This window comes from Anabrus simplex, chromosome 2, assembly GCF_040414725.1.
Source record: "Anabrus simplex isolate iqAnaSimp1 chromosome 2, ASM4041472v1, whole genome shotgun sequence".
Lineage (NCBI taxonomy): Eukaryota > Metazoa > Arthropoda > Insecta > Orthoptera > Tettigoniidae > Anabrus > Anabrus simplex.
Genome location: NC_090266.1, coordinates 1,064,503,579 through 1,064,520,997, shown reverse-complemented (window position 1 = coordinate 1,064,520,997; position 17,419 = coordinate 1,064,503,579). Strand labels below are relative to the sequence as shown.

The following is a 17,419-nucleotide window of genomic DNA, read 5'->3' as shown; positions in this document are numbered from 1 at the left end:
ACATGCTTAATTCCTAATAATAAAGTATAATAATCACCGAGGTGATAAAAAAAATTCACTCAAATCAAACTGGGTTAATATCACACACACTAAACAAATTAAACGAATTCAAATCAAATTGTATGTACAACAAGCAAGCAATCAATTAAATGATCTAACCCATATTTACGTTAACCTAAGTTATGTCCATCCCTCTATATTAAATAAGTCATGAATCTGAGAAGCGGTCCATGCGTTACGTTAAGTAACCATCATTAATTTAATTCCCCATCTTAGCGCGATAACATTCCCACATTAAAAAAAATCAAAATTTGGTACTCATCACCGGTAGAATTCCTATGACTTTGGCGAATGAGAGGCCGCAAGGCCCATCTCCGCCTTTAGCCGGTCATCCCGTTGGCCGTCAAGAAATGGGTGCTCACACACAACACATATCTTAACTAATATTTTACTAAGAATTATACATTATTAGATTCAACGGTGCCTAAGACCTCTTACACTTTCACTAATTTTCTTCGTTCCAAGGAACCCGGATACTCACGACGAAGTATCGTCTCATGCGACCCGGTATGACATGTGATTGTCAAATCCGGCACTCCTGAATGTTATTTACACCGACTAGTGTTCGCAGCACTTACTTGGTGTTCGGCACACGAAGAAGTCTCCCGTCTCACCTTCCAATTTGCAATAGCAGGCCAGGCACAATGCCTTATAAAATTGCTATCGGCAACTGCCGATAATTGAAATTATTTACACTGAATTCTCATGATATAAGAATCATTGTCATGTTAACTTGTACTTAAACACTGTTATTATTACGAATGTAACTGTTCGTCTTTGAATTTATAATCACTACTTTAACTGCGGCGCTGACAATATTACACGGAGCAACAAAACTTCGACTTACAGCTCGGTCAACCCGTCGTCTGATCTGGTATGGTTCGATTGGTCTCTCGTCGTTCCAGTCCATCGTATTTATAGATGCTGGGCTCTCCGTTCGGTACATCAGAGTTCAACTTCAAGGGGGTGGGGGTTCGTTTCATGAAATCGGTATTTATAAGCCAACTTGAATGTCCCAAATTATGCCACTGAACGGTCTGATAATAAAAACTCACACATCGTAATATCATCCAAATTTGATCGTAGATTAGGAAGATATTAATGGATTTCTGTCCTCCATTTTTTGCGCGCTGATCGGCGTCCCTGTTGGCATGGTGTAATCCTGACCAATAACAATCCCGCCGGGATCAGTAATTCATCTAACTTCTTATCAATCAATGTGGTGATTACCTCCTAAAATTCCTACATTTGAAATTCCATGGTTTGAATATTTTAATGATAATTAATTTAGAAGATAGGCGGAGTTCAATTTTGCTTCGTCACGCTGGTGTACCTGTGGCTGACCAAGAATTTTGTAATTGGCCAAAATTGAAGCAGTTCTTTTAAATATTTCCAATCACCAACTTGACAACAAATATGCCTGTAGGCTTTGGAAATTTTGTTGCAACATTTCTGAGAACCTGTGTCATATTGTGAATGGCCTTGTTCAGAAATAACAGCCTCTACTTCCTGGTATCAATTAGCTCCTTTGTGGCGATTTTCCCCCTTTCTATTTTCATAACTCGTGGAGTGGATACTTCGTATACATTGTCCCAATAAACCTCTCGACTTGCCAAACCTTGCGACATCGAAATAAACCAGCCATTGTTCCTACATAAGCTCGCTGGCTCCAAGTCGTCCCAAGTATAATGCCAGGTGTCTCGATATTTCCGCCAGACCTAGCTTCTAATATGTATTCCCATATATATCACTATTCTAATCATTTACATATTTTGTATCAAATTATGAGGAGATGGCCCATCCCACATGGGTACAATAAATAATACTTAAAAACTATAATAAATTTTATAATTTTCTGGTGCATAGCAAGATTAAGTCCTATTTTACCAGCCTTGTGAACATTTTATGGATAGTAACAAACTGTGATATTTTATACTTTTAAGCTACCCTGAAGAGTGCTATTATAGTTTTTAAGGATTAGTTATGCATCTAGCCAAGGATGACCCACCTCAGGGTCAAAACTACTACTAGTGTTTTAATGTGTAAAATATAAGACTTGAATTTATATCTTCATGTATTGATCATATGGAACATCCCCTCTCTTGAATTTAAATACTGAATTCGAAGTATTTTGGTGGGCTGAGAAGCGACTACAGTAGGAGAGTAAAGGCAGTGGACAGGCTGGGCTGCTGAAGCGAGTGGGCTGGGAGTGTTGCGTTGTGGGCGACTCTGCACGACTCTGTAGCAGGCAAAGTTCTCTTACAAATGCTTTTGAATGTGCTGTGCTATTAAACTAAAATGGTACAGTTTGTGCTACTCATACCGTTAAAATGCATGAACATACATTATCCTATTGATACTGAATTTTTTGTCACAAATGCTAACCTTAAAGCAACAGCCAATATACTTGTATCATCATTTAACAGGCTGAGTCGGCTGAGGTGATTCTCCACAGCTTGCAAGTCCTGTAAAATAAAAATTAAAAAAAAAAAAATCATAATTTTCAGCACAGTGGTCTCTAAAAATCAGAAAGAAAGAAAATGGTATATGAGAATTCTATGCAAATGCATGTCTTTACTGAGCTGGTATATCTCAGACTAAATGCAGAGGTTTGACAAAACTCGTGGAATTAATAGTGCAGGACAAAAGTTTTTAGTATATTTTTTTAGCATGTTTGGACATTAGTGCATATTTGTGCATATTCTGATAAATTTCCATTCTTCTCATTCTAGATGCACATAAAGCAAGCCAACTCTGGCCAACTCCAAAGGAAAGAAAGGCCAGAGGATATGTGGAGTTCCTAGAAGTCATATTGACAAGCTGAGATTAAGACATACCATAGTTTGTTCCCTGTTAAGTGTCTCCATTCTCCCATTTTCATCCTCTAACAAAGGGAAATGCTCAGTTAAGTATGCATGTATCATTGTCGTTCAGGCTACCTCCTTGTGATACCTGCGAACTCACCACATCAGTCAAGAATTGAACAAAGATGAGAGAAAATGCTCATATCACAGTAGATTTCAGAATGTGTGTGTGTGTGTGTGTGTGTGTGTGTGTGCACGCACGCGCACAAGGAAACTGACCACTTCTTGGTCAACAGTTCACAAAACAACCATGAAAAACCACTGAATGGAGTAAAATGGCGAATTTTCATTTTTGATACCTATGTATTGCTTAGACCGTCATCTACTCACTGCGTGAATTTAAAAGCCCTCCAACAATAATCACTGCTGAAACATGAGGTTTATTTAATACTAAGAAAAGGGACCACTGTTTGCATCATAAGCGAGGGTCCACACACTTACTTGCTCGCGCTCATAGCTGCGCGAGCATAAGATAAGATGACTCTGATATCTTATGATAAATAAACCCTAGCTGGGCACTTTTAATAAGGGTAATAGGTTTCATAAACATCCTCTCTATTCCAAACATTTCCGATACCAATGCAGTCTTCTTAATGAGATACCTCATGTGGAGAGTTATGACAGGAAAGAACAGCAGTTGTAAAATTTAATTTTTGCCAGTAGGACACACGAAATTTCAACCCGATTTGTATTTTGGTTGTTTCAAGAGAGCATTCCGGATAAATGAAAGTGAAGTTATTGAAGATGCAATTAATGTCGCCCGTAAAAGTTGTCAGGTTTCTAGCTCTATCATTCCTGTTGCTGTTGGCACAGAATCTGGAAATGTAACAATTCTTACTTATAACTGGCAAAACAAGTTCTGTGCTGGAATGAAAAACATTCCACAAATAGCCCAGATACATCACTTTGTGTATACGAAAGAGCACCCTGGTGTAGTGTTGACAAAGAAATCCATATCGCTGTCTTATGCTGGCTGTGATTAACAATCATTAAGGTGTGTGATAATTTTTGTTAAGTGCAGTAGTGTTGCAAGTTGTCTTCAGCGACCTTCTGCAAGTCATAAAACCTAAGAGAGTATTGATAGATCTCCATGAAAAAATTAGACCGTAAATAATATATGTTGGTAATTTTTGTTAGAAAAATTCTATGTCAGAATACCGGTGAACATGAAAATGTAAACACCAGCGTAACTCCCAAATATTTTAGTAGTTATTTGTGTCACAAGTAACCAAATTTTTAAACAGCTCTACTGAAAAGTTACAAAATCTTATGTTGTAACATTACGTGCTAATTTAAGGTCTTAATTTCTTTCGGAGGCATTCAATTCAATTATATGATATTAGTTACATATTATGGAACACGACAGTCCCTTTATCTCAATACCTGACGTGGTCCCTTTTCATATGCACGCACACATATATCTGCCTTATAAATAATAGAAGTGTTGTTTTTTGCCAGGTACCTAAATATCAGGTATGTATGCCTACTTACTTCTTTATTAATATTTTGATATTCCTCCACAGTCTTTCATCCATATCGGTTGGTTGGTTGTAAATAAAAGTACTGTTTTTAAACCTAAATCATATCAGCAAAAATTTGGGAGAAAGCAAACATTCTTGGATTAAAAGAATGAACAAGAGCTTACCATTAAATTTTATTTTTTTTAAATTTTTTTTTTTGCTACTTTGCTTTACGTCCAACCGACACAGATAGGTCTTATGGCGACGATGGGACAGGGAAGGGCTAGGAATGGGAAGGAAGCGGCCGTGGCCTTAATTAAGGTACAGCCCCAGCATTTGCCTGGTGTAAAAATTGGAAACCACGGAAAACTATTTTCAGGGCTGCCGACAGTGGGGTTCGAACCTACTATCTCCCAAATACTGGATACTGGCTGCACTTAAGCGACTGCAGCTATCGAGCTCGGTTTACCATTAACGATCTTAATCTCAAGCCTGTAGAATGAACAAGAGCTTACCATTTATGATCTGTTCAGTGATGCAGCACCCTACATGATCAAGACAGGACATATTCTTTCAGTACTTTATCCTAACATGCTTCATGTAACCTGTGTTGCTCATGGGCTAAGTAGAGTGGCAGAATTTATTTGAATATGCTTTTCACAAATAGATGACATTAGTTCTTTAGTAAAGAAGGTATTTCTTAAAACACCTTTGAGCGGAGATATACAAAGAACTTCCTGACATGTCAAGGCCACTCGAGCCAGTAATTACGCGATGGGGAATATGGCCTGATGCTGCGATGTTCTATATAGAGCATTTCCCTGAAATCAAGGAAGTATGTTAAAGTTCCAGTTTATGAACATAAAATCCCTGATACCTCCCCTATCTTCAAACAGGTATATTAAGTCTGAATTCATGAATTTTAGATCCCTCATTTTAGTGCTATATTTTCCTTTTCTTTTTCTTAAGGGACATTTACAATATAACTTAATTATTAAAATTAATGCTGTAATGGTCCACCTTTCAGTACTGTAATATGCAATATTACACATTACATTAATTAGGGACTAGTTTCGGCCGGGGTTGGACATCTTCAGCCTTAATGTAAAACATCTAATAACCAGACAAATGTACACGCACGTAATTGACATAAATCAAATGAAACAAATATATACAAATTGACATTAAAAACTGGGATGAAATTATGAGTAAATTTGAAAATAACTAGGTTCTAAATTCTTGCATCTTGAGTATGCTAATCATCGAGACTCTTCCATGTATTAATATTCACAGAACTGTCAGTTCTAACACTGCTAATCATTACTAATTCAACTGTAAACGGGAACTGGTAAATGTTGATCCAGTAGTCCATCAAGAAATCTATTTGAGTGGTGTTAGCCATATGCGAGTCATTGGACACCACTGTAAATAACCACCAGCTGACGGAGAACTGTTAGATGGCATTTCAACATCAATCAAAGTAATAAAATGAGATGCTCTCGTGGTGTCTGTTAATTATGCTGATATGTTGTTGGACATTGTCAGGACTGCACATGAAGATGCGGTTAAAACAGATACATTGTGTCTGGTATAAAATTTGCAATTCATTACAGTGCCCATGAAGTTAACCAGAATAAATTAGATAAAATCAAATTAATTAATTGAATGAGAGAGTGTGTTAGTTAGAGGCATAGGTTATATGAGACTTACCTCTCAATACGGCATGTGGTGTGTGGCCTATTGTGGTGTGTGTTTCAGAGAGATTCAAATGAAAAGGAGGGGGGGGGAGGCAAGATATAGAAATTCTCAAAATCATCAACAAAGGGCCCCTCCTTAATATTACCGAAAACTGCTTTATACATTTAGATCAATATTTCAACCCAAATCATGATCTTAATGAAATTTCAGAAAAGCCTAATATCCTTTTTGACCTTCTAATTCCCATTTTCAGAAACATCAAACCAACAAGTCATAATTCTTTTTTTCATAATATTCACAGCACCTTTCCTCAGCAGCCATCCTTTTCCCCCACATCCTTCAGCCCCGCCTTAAGTACCCCTCCCTTTTCCCTCCCCCTCCCCACTCCCCTTGCCGCCCCCTCCTTCTTTTCTATTGGAGTCTCACAACAGTTTGTCTGAAGCACACACAACAATAGGCCACACACCACATGCCATATTGAGAGGTAAGTCACATATAACCTATGCCATCTAACTAACACTCTCATTCAATTAATTAATTTAATTTTATCTAATTTATTCTGGTTAACTTCATGGGCACTGCAATGAATTGCAAATTTTATACCAGACACAGTGTATCTGTTTTAATCGCATCTTCATGTGCAGTCCTGACAATGTCCAACAACATATCAGCATAATTAACAGACACCACGAGAGCATCTCATTTTACTACTTTGATTGATGTTGAAACGCCATCTAACAGTTCTCCGTCAGCTGGTGGTTATTTACAGCGGTATCCAATGACTCGCATACGGCTAACATCACTCAAATAGATTTCTTGATGGACTACGGGATTAACATTTACCAGTTCCCGTTTACAATTGAATTAGTAATGATTAGCAGTGTTAGAACTGACAGTTCTGTGAATATTAATACATGAAAGAGTCTCGATGATGAGCATACCCAAGATGCAAGAATTTAGAACCTAGTTATTTTCAAATTTACTCATAATTTCATTCCAGTTTTTAATGTCAATTCGTATATATTTGTTTCATTTGATTTATGTCAATTGTGTGCATGTACATTTGTTTAGTTATTAAATGTTTTACATTAAGGCTGAAGATGGCCAGCCCCGGCCGAAACTAGTCCCTAATTAATGTAATTTAGAACATTGCATATTACAGTACTGAAAGGTGGACCATTACGACATTAATTTAATAATTATATTGTAATTACAATTCAATACGGATCAGAACCATGAAGGGACATTTAACCTAAATTTCAGTTTTAAAATACTTCTTAATAAGGTCCTTCAAGATTTTTAAGAGTATATTTGCATTCATATCTGAAGTGTTTAGTGCATTGCAATTATTGTACCACAATAAGATTGTACATGTCCGAGAATGTGGCACATGTAACATATGGACATGCCAATGAATGGTTTCTACTGTGATTACCACAAAGAGGATGATGGGAATTCCAGAAGTGAGTTAACCGTCGTACAGAAGGGTTCTAACCCACTACAAAAAGTGCTCATACATCAAAATAGCCTTGTTCCAGATGAAATATGCCAGAAAATGCCAATGAGACGCAGTGAAAGCAGTGGGAAATGACACCTTTTTGTTATGGACTATCAAGAGGTGAGCAGCAGCATTATTTCAGCAAGGACATGAAGCAACCAGTGACTTGCAACAGCTATGACAAGTTGTGTGTCCCAACTGATGTGTTGCATGCAGTAATTGACCACTTCATGGAAACTGCCAGAAGATGGGTGCTGCTTGCGTTACAGGGAAAAACCGGCATTGAGGAACACATTTTAAAATTTTATTTGATAGAATTTGCTTTACGTTGCTCCGACACAGATAGGATTTTTTTTTGCTTTATGTCGCACCGACACAGATAGGTCTTATGGCGATGATGGTATGGGAAAAGCCTAGGAGTGGGAAGGAAGTGGCCATGGCCTTAGAGGTACAGCCCCAACATTTGCTTGGTGTGAAAATGGGAAACCACGGAAAACGATCTTCAGCACTGCCAACAGTGGGGTTCGAACCCACTTTCTCCCGAATGCAAGCTCACTGCTGCGCGCCCCTAACCGCACGGCCAACTCACCCTGTTGAGGAACATATCATCCATATAATTTTATGGGAGAATGGGAAAATAAAGTTGCATCAAGGTGGGTGTTATGTCCAATCACTGCAGTTCAAAATCGGACGAAGTGTACAACCTGCTGTGACCACTTGACATGCCAAAAGCAGATGGGAAAAATCCCTAGAGGCAAGAGTCATAACCATCAATCGTGTAAATCATACCAAAGTGTGGAGAAATGCCAAAAGCAATTTCTTGCCTAGAAATCGTTGGTTTAGAATTACAGGAGAGTTTGGAAGTAATGAAATATTAGATTGAAAGAGAGAATGAGCAAGAGGCAATGCAGTAGTTTCTGTAAAGAATAAGCCTTACAAAGTGCTATGTGGAAATGGCAAATACAGCACAGAGTGCAATTTTACAAATGGAGCTTCTTTAGATGAAGACAAGTTACAATGACATGATTGCAATTAAATATGCACCCAACAAATCATCAGGCATTAAAAGGAGCTTCCTCCAGTACAAGGAAGCATAAAGCGACAATCAGAGAGATTTCCTCGTTCAGAATTTGAAGATGTTCATGGTCATACTGTAGAAAACTGATAAAGAAATGGAGATTAAGTAGAAATACTATATTTTAGTTACCGGTATAGTTAAATATTTTCTGACCTACAGTGTCATTCAGATAATGTTAAAATCCATACCTAATATGCTGTTTTTAACAAGTAGAAGAAATATTAGATTGAAAGAGAGAATGAGCAAGAGGCAATGCAGTAGTTTCTGTAAAGAATAAGCCTTACAAAGTGCTATGTGGAAATGGCAAATACAGCACAGAGTGCAATTTTACAAATGGAGCTTCTTTAGATGAAGACAAGTTACAATGACATGATTGCAACTGTGCCACAGTTTTGTGTAGTGCATAAATAGAAAAAAAAAAAAAAAAATATATATATATATATATATATATATTACTCCTTATGAAAGTCTTACAACATTCCATGTCAAATATTTTAAGAAACAAGTGTTTACATTTATTCTTAGTAAAATCAACTATTTAGGTTACATTTTGTCTATCTTCTATTCTTTTTTGGAAAGGGGTGAGTCATATTCATCTAATTTTTAGGGCTTATTTGCTGGGACTGAGACGAAGGACAGATATTAGTCACGCTGAATAGAAATTGAATAATTTTAAGAGTGCATTTGCAAGGTGTGCAGAGAAAACATGTGCCAGAACATTAGGAAATGTAAGAGAAAGGGACTGCATGGTGGAATGACAGAGTTTAAGATATAATAATAATAATGTTATTGATTTTAGGTCCCACAGACTACATTTCTGATGGGTTTTGGAGATGCCAAAGTGCTGGAATTTTGTCCTACAGGAGTTCTCTTACGTACCAGTAAACCTACTGACACAAGGCTGATGTATTTGAGCAATTTGCCAAGTTGGGGTCAGAAAACCAGCACCTCAACTGTCTGAGCCACTCAGCGCAGCAAAAGGTGAAGTAAAGGAAAAAAGGAGAAAACTTTGAAGGACTGGAAACACAACAGAATGAAGAGATTACAGAGAGATGCATAAAAGCAAAAGTTTGCAAACAAGTAGTAGCCAAAGAAAAGAAGAAAGGTTGGGAAACATTCACCCAAGAAGTAAAGGAAGATTTGGACCGTGGGGAAAAAATATTATTTGGAATTATACGAAACTGTAGGAATAAAATGGTGAACACAGGGTTTGTGAAGAATAAAGGAGTAATACTGACAAAACCAGAAGTGATAATGAACAGATGGAAAGAATATTTCAGGGAAATGCTGAATGGCAGAAACCAGATGTGTAGAGAAGGTGTCCAGGCAGCAGAAATAGAAGTAAGACGGAAGGAATCGGACATTACAATGACAAGAGGTGGAATGGGCAGTTAAAAAGATGAAGATGAGAAAAGCTGTGGAAACGGATGAAGTAGCCATAGAAATGATCAAGGCTGAAGGACCAGCATGACTCCAGTGGACTAATATAATACTAAAGTGTGTACAGAGGGAAAAATAAAAGTACTCCAAAGATTGGGAAAAGGGGTTTATAATACCAATATTCAAGAAAGGAGATAAGAAGATGTGTGGTAACTACCGAGGGATCACCATCTCCCACATTGCCAAGATTATGGAAAGGATATTGAAAAGAAGTATTAGAGAAAAGGTGGAAAGTCAGTTACAAGAGGAACAATTTGGATTCAGAAGTGGAAGTGGTCTACAGTAGAACCCATTTTCACTGTGAAACAGATTATGGAAAAGATGGGAAGGATATAGTAATTAATTTTATAGACTTAGGAAAGGATACGACAGCATCCCCAGAACAAAAGTTTCGGAAAACCTGACACAGGGGCATTAGAAAAGAGCTAATAACAATGATAACAGCAATATATGATAACTGTTGCATCTGTGTAAAGACAACAGTGGGTAGATCAGTATGGTTTGGAACTGACAATTGACTAGAACAAGGGAGAGTGCTGTCACCTTTACTCTTCATAATGGTGATGGATGACATCGTAAAGCAGCATGGGAAGATAAGGAGGAGGTAAGCAAACAGCTGAAAGTTTTGCAAAATAGGGATTAAGGATCAACATGGTGAAAAGCAAAACAATGGTGATGAATAGAGGAAGTTAAAAAAAAATAAAAAGGAAAAGTAGCTATCAAAATTGGAGACTAGGAATAGGAAATAGTACGAACACGTCAAATACTTGGGAAGGGAACTGACAGATAATGGAAGACTGGATATGGAAATTAAAAGAACGATACAATTACCATCAGGTACAGAGATTAATATGGAATAAAGATGTACCAATGAAGGCTGAAGAAGTAATTTACAAGGGATGTTACTTACCTACAATGACATAATGCAGCAGAAACCTGGAAAATGACTCAGATGAGAGTCGAGTACATGCAGCTGAAATTACATTCCCGAGTAGTATGGTACAGAAGGCAAGGAGAAAAGTGAAAAATGAAAACATATAAAAAGAGCTAAATGTGCAAAAACTAAATGATAAACTGAGACAGAACTCACTGAGATGGTTCGGACATGTCAAATGGATGAAAGAAGAGAGACTGCCAAGGTAAGCACTAGAAAGACAGATGACAGGAGGAGAGGATGAGGATGACCAAGATTACGATGGATGAGCTCTGTGAGGAACAGCACAGGACAATGGAACCTGCACTGGTACACAGTGTGGTATGAGGAATGGGGGAGAGACAGGATGAAGTGGAGAGGAACCATATTTTCCTTTAGCCAGTGTCAGCAGGAAAAGGGAATATTATGATGATGATGATGATGATGATGATGGTGATGATGATGATGATGATGATGATGATAATAATAATAATAATAATAATAATAATAATAATGGTGCGTGGCCTCCAAAGAGGCCTGGTGCAGGCCTTTCAAGTTGACACCATATAGGCAACCTGCACGTCTATGAGAATGGGGCCCTAACTATGATGAATTCTAATGAAATGGCGTATGGCTTTTAGTGCCGGGAGTGTCCGAGGACAAGTTCGGCTCGCCAGATGCAGGTCTTTTGATTTGACACCCGTAGGTGACCTGCGCGTCGTGATGAGGATGAAATGATGATGAAGACGACACATACACCCAGTCCCCGTGCCAGGGAAATTAACCAATTAAGGTTAAAATTCCCGACCCTGCCGGGAATTGAACCCGGGACCCCTGTGGCCAAAGGCCAGCACGCTAACCATTTAACCATGGAGCCGGACATGAATTCTAATGACAGCGCGCGCACACACACGCACACACACACACACACACACACCCACCCCCGAGCCATCGGAATTAACCAATTAAGTTTAAAATCCCCAACCCGGCCGGGAATCGAACCTGGGACCCTCTGGACCAAAGGCCAGCATGCTAACCATTTAGCCATAGAGCTGGACGATGGATTATGATTACTTGTTGGGATATTTGTAGGTCACAAATAATCCTGAGAATAATATGCAGTAAAAGCACTTCAGATATGCATGTATTATGTGCGCAAAAACTTTAAGCACTTAAGCAGTAAAAACTGAAACTTCCCAGCCATGTTTTTGTCAAACATTACTTGACCAGCATGGTCCTATGGGGCCACATTCGATTTACACCACTTTTCTAGAAATTCCTCAATATGTTGATTTTTAGTTTTGTAGCATGGAATTCCTGCAGTTACGAGAGCTCTGCACAGGTCAAATGAAAATATTGTATTTCTCTCAATGGGTATTGCACTACTCAGGAATAATGTCTTACATGGATAAATTTTAATTTCTCTTATGGAATGCTGTTTCCATGTATTGTATTGCTTGGAACTTTTTTTTCTTCATATTTCACCTGAAATTATTAATGGTAAGCACTAAATCATTCTTTTAAACCAAGGCATTTAATTTCTCTCAAATTTTTTAAAGATATAGTTAAGATCTGATAACATAAACCGACCAAAACAGCATGAACAAAGGACTATGCAGAAACATTCAAATATTAATGAAGAAATAAGTAGGAGTGCATACCAGTTCATTATATACTTGGCAAAAAACAACACTTCCATAATTTGTAAGGCAGGTGTACCCCTAAATCTGTGATATGAGCGTTACCTTAGCACCTTCATCTTTCAGCAACTTCACATCACTTCTTGACTGATGCAGTGAGTTTGCATGTATCGCAAGGAGGTAACCAGAATGACAATGATGCATACTTAGCTGAGGATTTCCCTTATTTTTGTTGGATAATGGAAGGGGAGAATGGGGGGGGGGGGGGGGGCTTAACGAGGAATGTCTTAAGCTCAGCTCGTCAGTATGATTTCTAGGAATTCCACGAATACTTCCAACCTTCCTTTCCTTTGCGAATTTCTAGGGTTGGGCAAAGTTTGCCTGCTTTATGTGCCTCAGGAACACAAAGAATGCAAACAAGACAAAATATGCACAAATATGCACTTAAGTCCTAAACATGCACTAACATCCAAATATGCTGAAATATGCACTATACACATCTCTTCTGTGCCTTTAATTCCACAAGATTCATCAAACCTCAATATACAGTATGGTTGAGACATACCGGCTTCATAACAACATGCATTTGCATACAATTCTCAGGTCTACTCATAAACATCTGAAACCTAGTAATGACTAATTAATACCTTGATAGCATACTCACTGACAACTTGTGTTAGCCAAATTCTTAAGAATACACTAAAATATACATTTGCATCACCATGTGCATCTCTGTTATGTCTTCAGGCCAGAGGCTGGTTGGATCATCAAACAGCATCACCAAAGGTTATGTGGTTATATGTAAACCTCAAAAAGCGACAGCAGTGCAATAATCGAGGTGTACAAGATATGATGAGTGACGTACTTTGTCATTCCTTTCCTCACTGGGCCAGGAAGTGCTAATGCAGCATGATTTACCCTTTAAGTATACCTCACCCAGCATCCAGATGCACTAGCTGTGTTCTGAATGTCATTACCCAGCATCACCTATATTGTCACAGCCATAAATAAGACAGAGACTTTACTTGATATATTTTGCTCTGGCCTGTACCAAGAAACAGACGCAAAAATACTGCATCCATCAAAACCCATCATCACAACCTCACTGAATTTTTACCCCCCACTAACTATATTTATTCTTTTCTGAGATGTAAGAAAAGTTGTCTTGCAGGAGTTCTTTACTGTGCTGTAAACCTCCTAACCCAGAAAATCGGGGCTTTACCGTTTGAATCCCTCAGCCCAATGTCTGGATCACCTTTTTATTCTGTAATAATTGATTATGAATATCACAAATTATTGAGGGTGAAAGAAATTCTATCAACAGCTGCAAATACAAATCTATGAAGGAAAGGAAAATCACATGACAGGCATTGTCTTAACAGTGTTTGAAAATAAAAGATGAGCAAGTACAAAATATGAATGAAGTTAGTTTTTTAAAATAGTGGAGTCATTTCTTTTCAGTTTTGACTCACTTAATTTCATTCTAATTGTTTCTTTTCCAGGTGTAATCTATTATTACATCTTTTCTTTTTCAGGCATTTTCTAAATTTTATTTATTCTTAAATTAGTTGTGATGTATATATTAAATTAAGTCAGTCTAGTAATCAGTGTGGTTTGTAATTACAGATAGGATTTGAGAGAAAGCAGGCATAGCCTACGTTCAGTACAGTATTATCTCTGCATCTGTCTAGAGCTGAAGTGGGAAACCAATTTCTAGGATAGTTTAGGGTTGTATTTTAACTTAATTCTATTCTCAGTTGTATTGCCCAGTATTCCCCCTTTCTAGACCTTCAAGCCAGTTGTAAATTGGTGGTAGAGTCAAGAATCACACCCAGGCAAATCACATGGGAAGTTATGTTATCTGCTATACTATGGCAGAGTAGTGCAATTGGTTATATGCTTGCCTCCTGTGTTCTAGTTTGGGAATTAAATTTTGACACGGTCAGCCGGCATTTTAGAGTTCCTAAATGCAAGAGATCTCTGTTGATTTACCAGCACATTAAAAAACTCCTACTCAGGGCAAAATTATGGCCCTCTGGCATCCCTTAGAGATTAGAGTAGTTACATGAATGTTAAAAATAGAGTACTTATATTAACAAACAATGAATTACATGAATAAAAGTTGACATTTCAAACACCTTGCTTACTATTCTCTCACGTATTTATCCTTAGAAGATGCACATTAAAGCCTTCAGCAAGGATAATCAGGTTATTCAGGATGAGACTTTTGAAGAAAGAATATTCTTGTAAAATGCTACGTATGGTCATTTTGGTCTACTGCTCAGAGTAAATCTAGCTTTGTTTCCCACCTTGAATATTACCTTTTAGTACTGATTCTGGGATCAGAAAACTTCCTTTTAGATCTAAGAACATCCAGCATATAAAAAATGCTTTTATGCTCTCAATGAAATTAATTCTTTATAGGGATGTACTGAAATACTACTGATAGATGTTTCATGAGTAGTAGACGGGAAGTAAGATTCTATTAGAAGTACCTAAAGTAAGGACTTTTTTTCTTTTTTTTTTTAAACAAAAAAACAGGAAGATTCTTCCCGGCCGGGAATCGAACCTGGGACCCTCTGAACCGAAGGCCAGTACGCTGACCATTCAGCCAATTGGTTCCAAATGTTTAACTCGGACAAGACCTGGGTCTTGACCTTAAGATTGACAATAGGCTGAAGATGCCCAAAAACAGGGCAAAACATGTACCTATGTAGTGTAATAAGTCACTTAGAATTTAATCACCACAAATGGTGAATTGTATTGAATAGGTGGCACAATAAATTTTATTCTAATAGAATCTTACTTATTATCTTCAATACGGAACAAACATGAGATTAGTGACTTGTAATAGACGGTATGCACTTGTCGAATGTCATTTGTTCCTCTATGTTTTTAATGGAAGTTGCCTAGTTAAATGATCAAGTTAAAGTTTTAATATATTGTAACAACAACAAAGAAAACAAGAAAACTGTAATGGCTGACTACTGCAGTGTTCCAATGTGCCCTAATCAAGGTCAAACATATTCATACCATCAACTTCCTAAACAGGAGCCCTTCTTTAAAAACTGGTTGCATGTACTTTATAGACAGGACCTAAGAAATAAATGTGCGACTCGTAATACAAAGGTCTGCTCAAAGGATTTTGCAGTTGACAATTTTGTCATTATTGAAACACTTAAGTAATCTAATTATCTCTAATTAAGAAATAATTTTATAAGAAGTTAATGATAATCTGAGTAGTTAATATGATCTATTTCAATAATAATTTCATGTAGCTATTTCTAGCCGAGTGCAGCCCTTGTAAGACAGACCCTCTGATGAGGGTGGGTGGCATCTGCCATGTGTAGGTAACTGCGTGTTATTGTGGTGGAAGATAGTGTTCTGTGTGGTGTGCGAGTTGCAGGGAAGGGCAGTACGCTGACCATTCAGCCAATGAGTCGGACATCTATTTCAATAATTTTAGGTGAAAGGCAAAGACTTAAGGAGAATGCTGTAACTTCGATATTTTCTTGGAGTAGCGCCAGTACCTTGGAAATAACTCAGCGAGCAAAAAATTTAAAAGTAGGGAAGCAGCCATTACACTGTGTGTGGTGATGGAGGCAGGTCCACATGAGGTAGCAGCATTTGAAAAATTTAAAGAGGTGCCCAACACAGAAGAATTATCTTAAACAAGACAGTGTGGTATCGTGCATATTGAAAATAAGACAAATCCAGATGCTGTATTACTACCTACTGGATTTCTGGACCAAAACCATTTTAATTTAGTTTTCTCTATTCTTGGAGATAACCGTTTTTATTTACAGGTCTTTCTACTTGCTCCAGAATACTAATTCCTTATTACAATAATAAAACTGAGAATCAACAAGTCCGACCTTGAACTGGAACTGTCATTTGGTATCTGAAAAACTGTGGTAGGCCAGATTTTCAATGTTTGGATTAATTTCATGGATTGCCATTTAGTGAGCTAAATATTTGGCTAGATAGGGATAATGTATCTGCTAATGGCCCACATTCATTTAAGGAGAAATTTCCCACAACACAGGTAATTATAAATGCAACTGAGGTCACCATAATGAAGATGAAAATTCCAACAGCTCAGCAAGGAATCTTTTCAAACAACAGTAGCAACCATAAGTATTTTGACAAACACATTTTAAACCCTAGAGCGCGCGTTGAGCATGCAACTCGTTGACCTTGTAGCCCCGTTCACACTCTTCAGTCAGATGCAGACACGTGAACAATCGGATGGGAGCTAAGCACAACTGTGGTGAGTACAGAAGGAAACTTTTTTTTTTTTTTTTTTTTTTTTTTTTTTTGGCCATTTGCTTTACGTCGCACCGACACAGATAGGTCTTATGGCAACGATGGGACAGGAAAGGCCTAGGAATAGGAAGGAAGCGGCCGTGGCCTTAATTAAGGTACAGCCCTAGCATTTGCCTGGTGTGAAAATCTGAAACCATGGAAAACCATTTTCAGGGCTGCCGACAGTGGGGTTCGAACCCACTATCTCCCAGATGCGAGCTCACAGCACAGGAAACTCGCCCGGTAGGAAAAATCTTACTTTGGTCTGTCATAAAGTATTTTGACACTGCTTGTCGACCCATACAGTTGGTTTACATTGGGTTTTGTTTATTCAGACAACATGCCAAAAGAAAAGGAATAGTCAGCAGGCCTAAAGAATGCCGTGATAAATGCCCTATACCTGGGCAAATCACAGGCACAAGTGGCAAAAGATTTGGGTCTGTCCAGACAAATAGTAAACATT

General features: G+C 37.8%; 1 protein-coding gene across 4 annotated transcripts in view; it reads right to left on the bottom strand.

Moving 5' to 3' along the window:
* The window catches only part of LOC136863292 (uncharacterized), a 731,410-nt gene that overhangs the window by 158,644 nt on the left and 555,347 nt on the right, over nucleotides 1-17,419 (bottom strand). For all 4 annotated transcript variants that reach the window (XR_011017857.1, XR_011017858.1, XM_067139677.2 and 1 more), the window contains exon 16: nucleotides 2,446-2,525. Coding sequence is in view for 2 of the 4 variants with exons in the window: in XM_067139677.2 (XP_066995778.2) it covers nucleotides 2,446-2,525 (80 nt within the window). In the remaining 2 variants the exon portion in view is untranslated. The remainder of the gene's footprint in view (nucleotides 1-2,445; nucleotides 2,526-17,419) is intronic.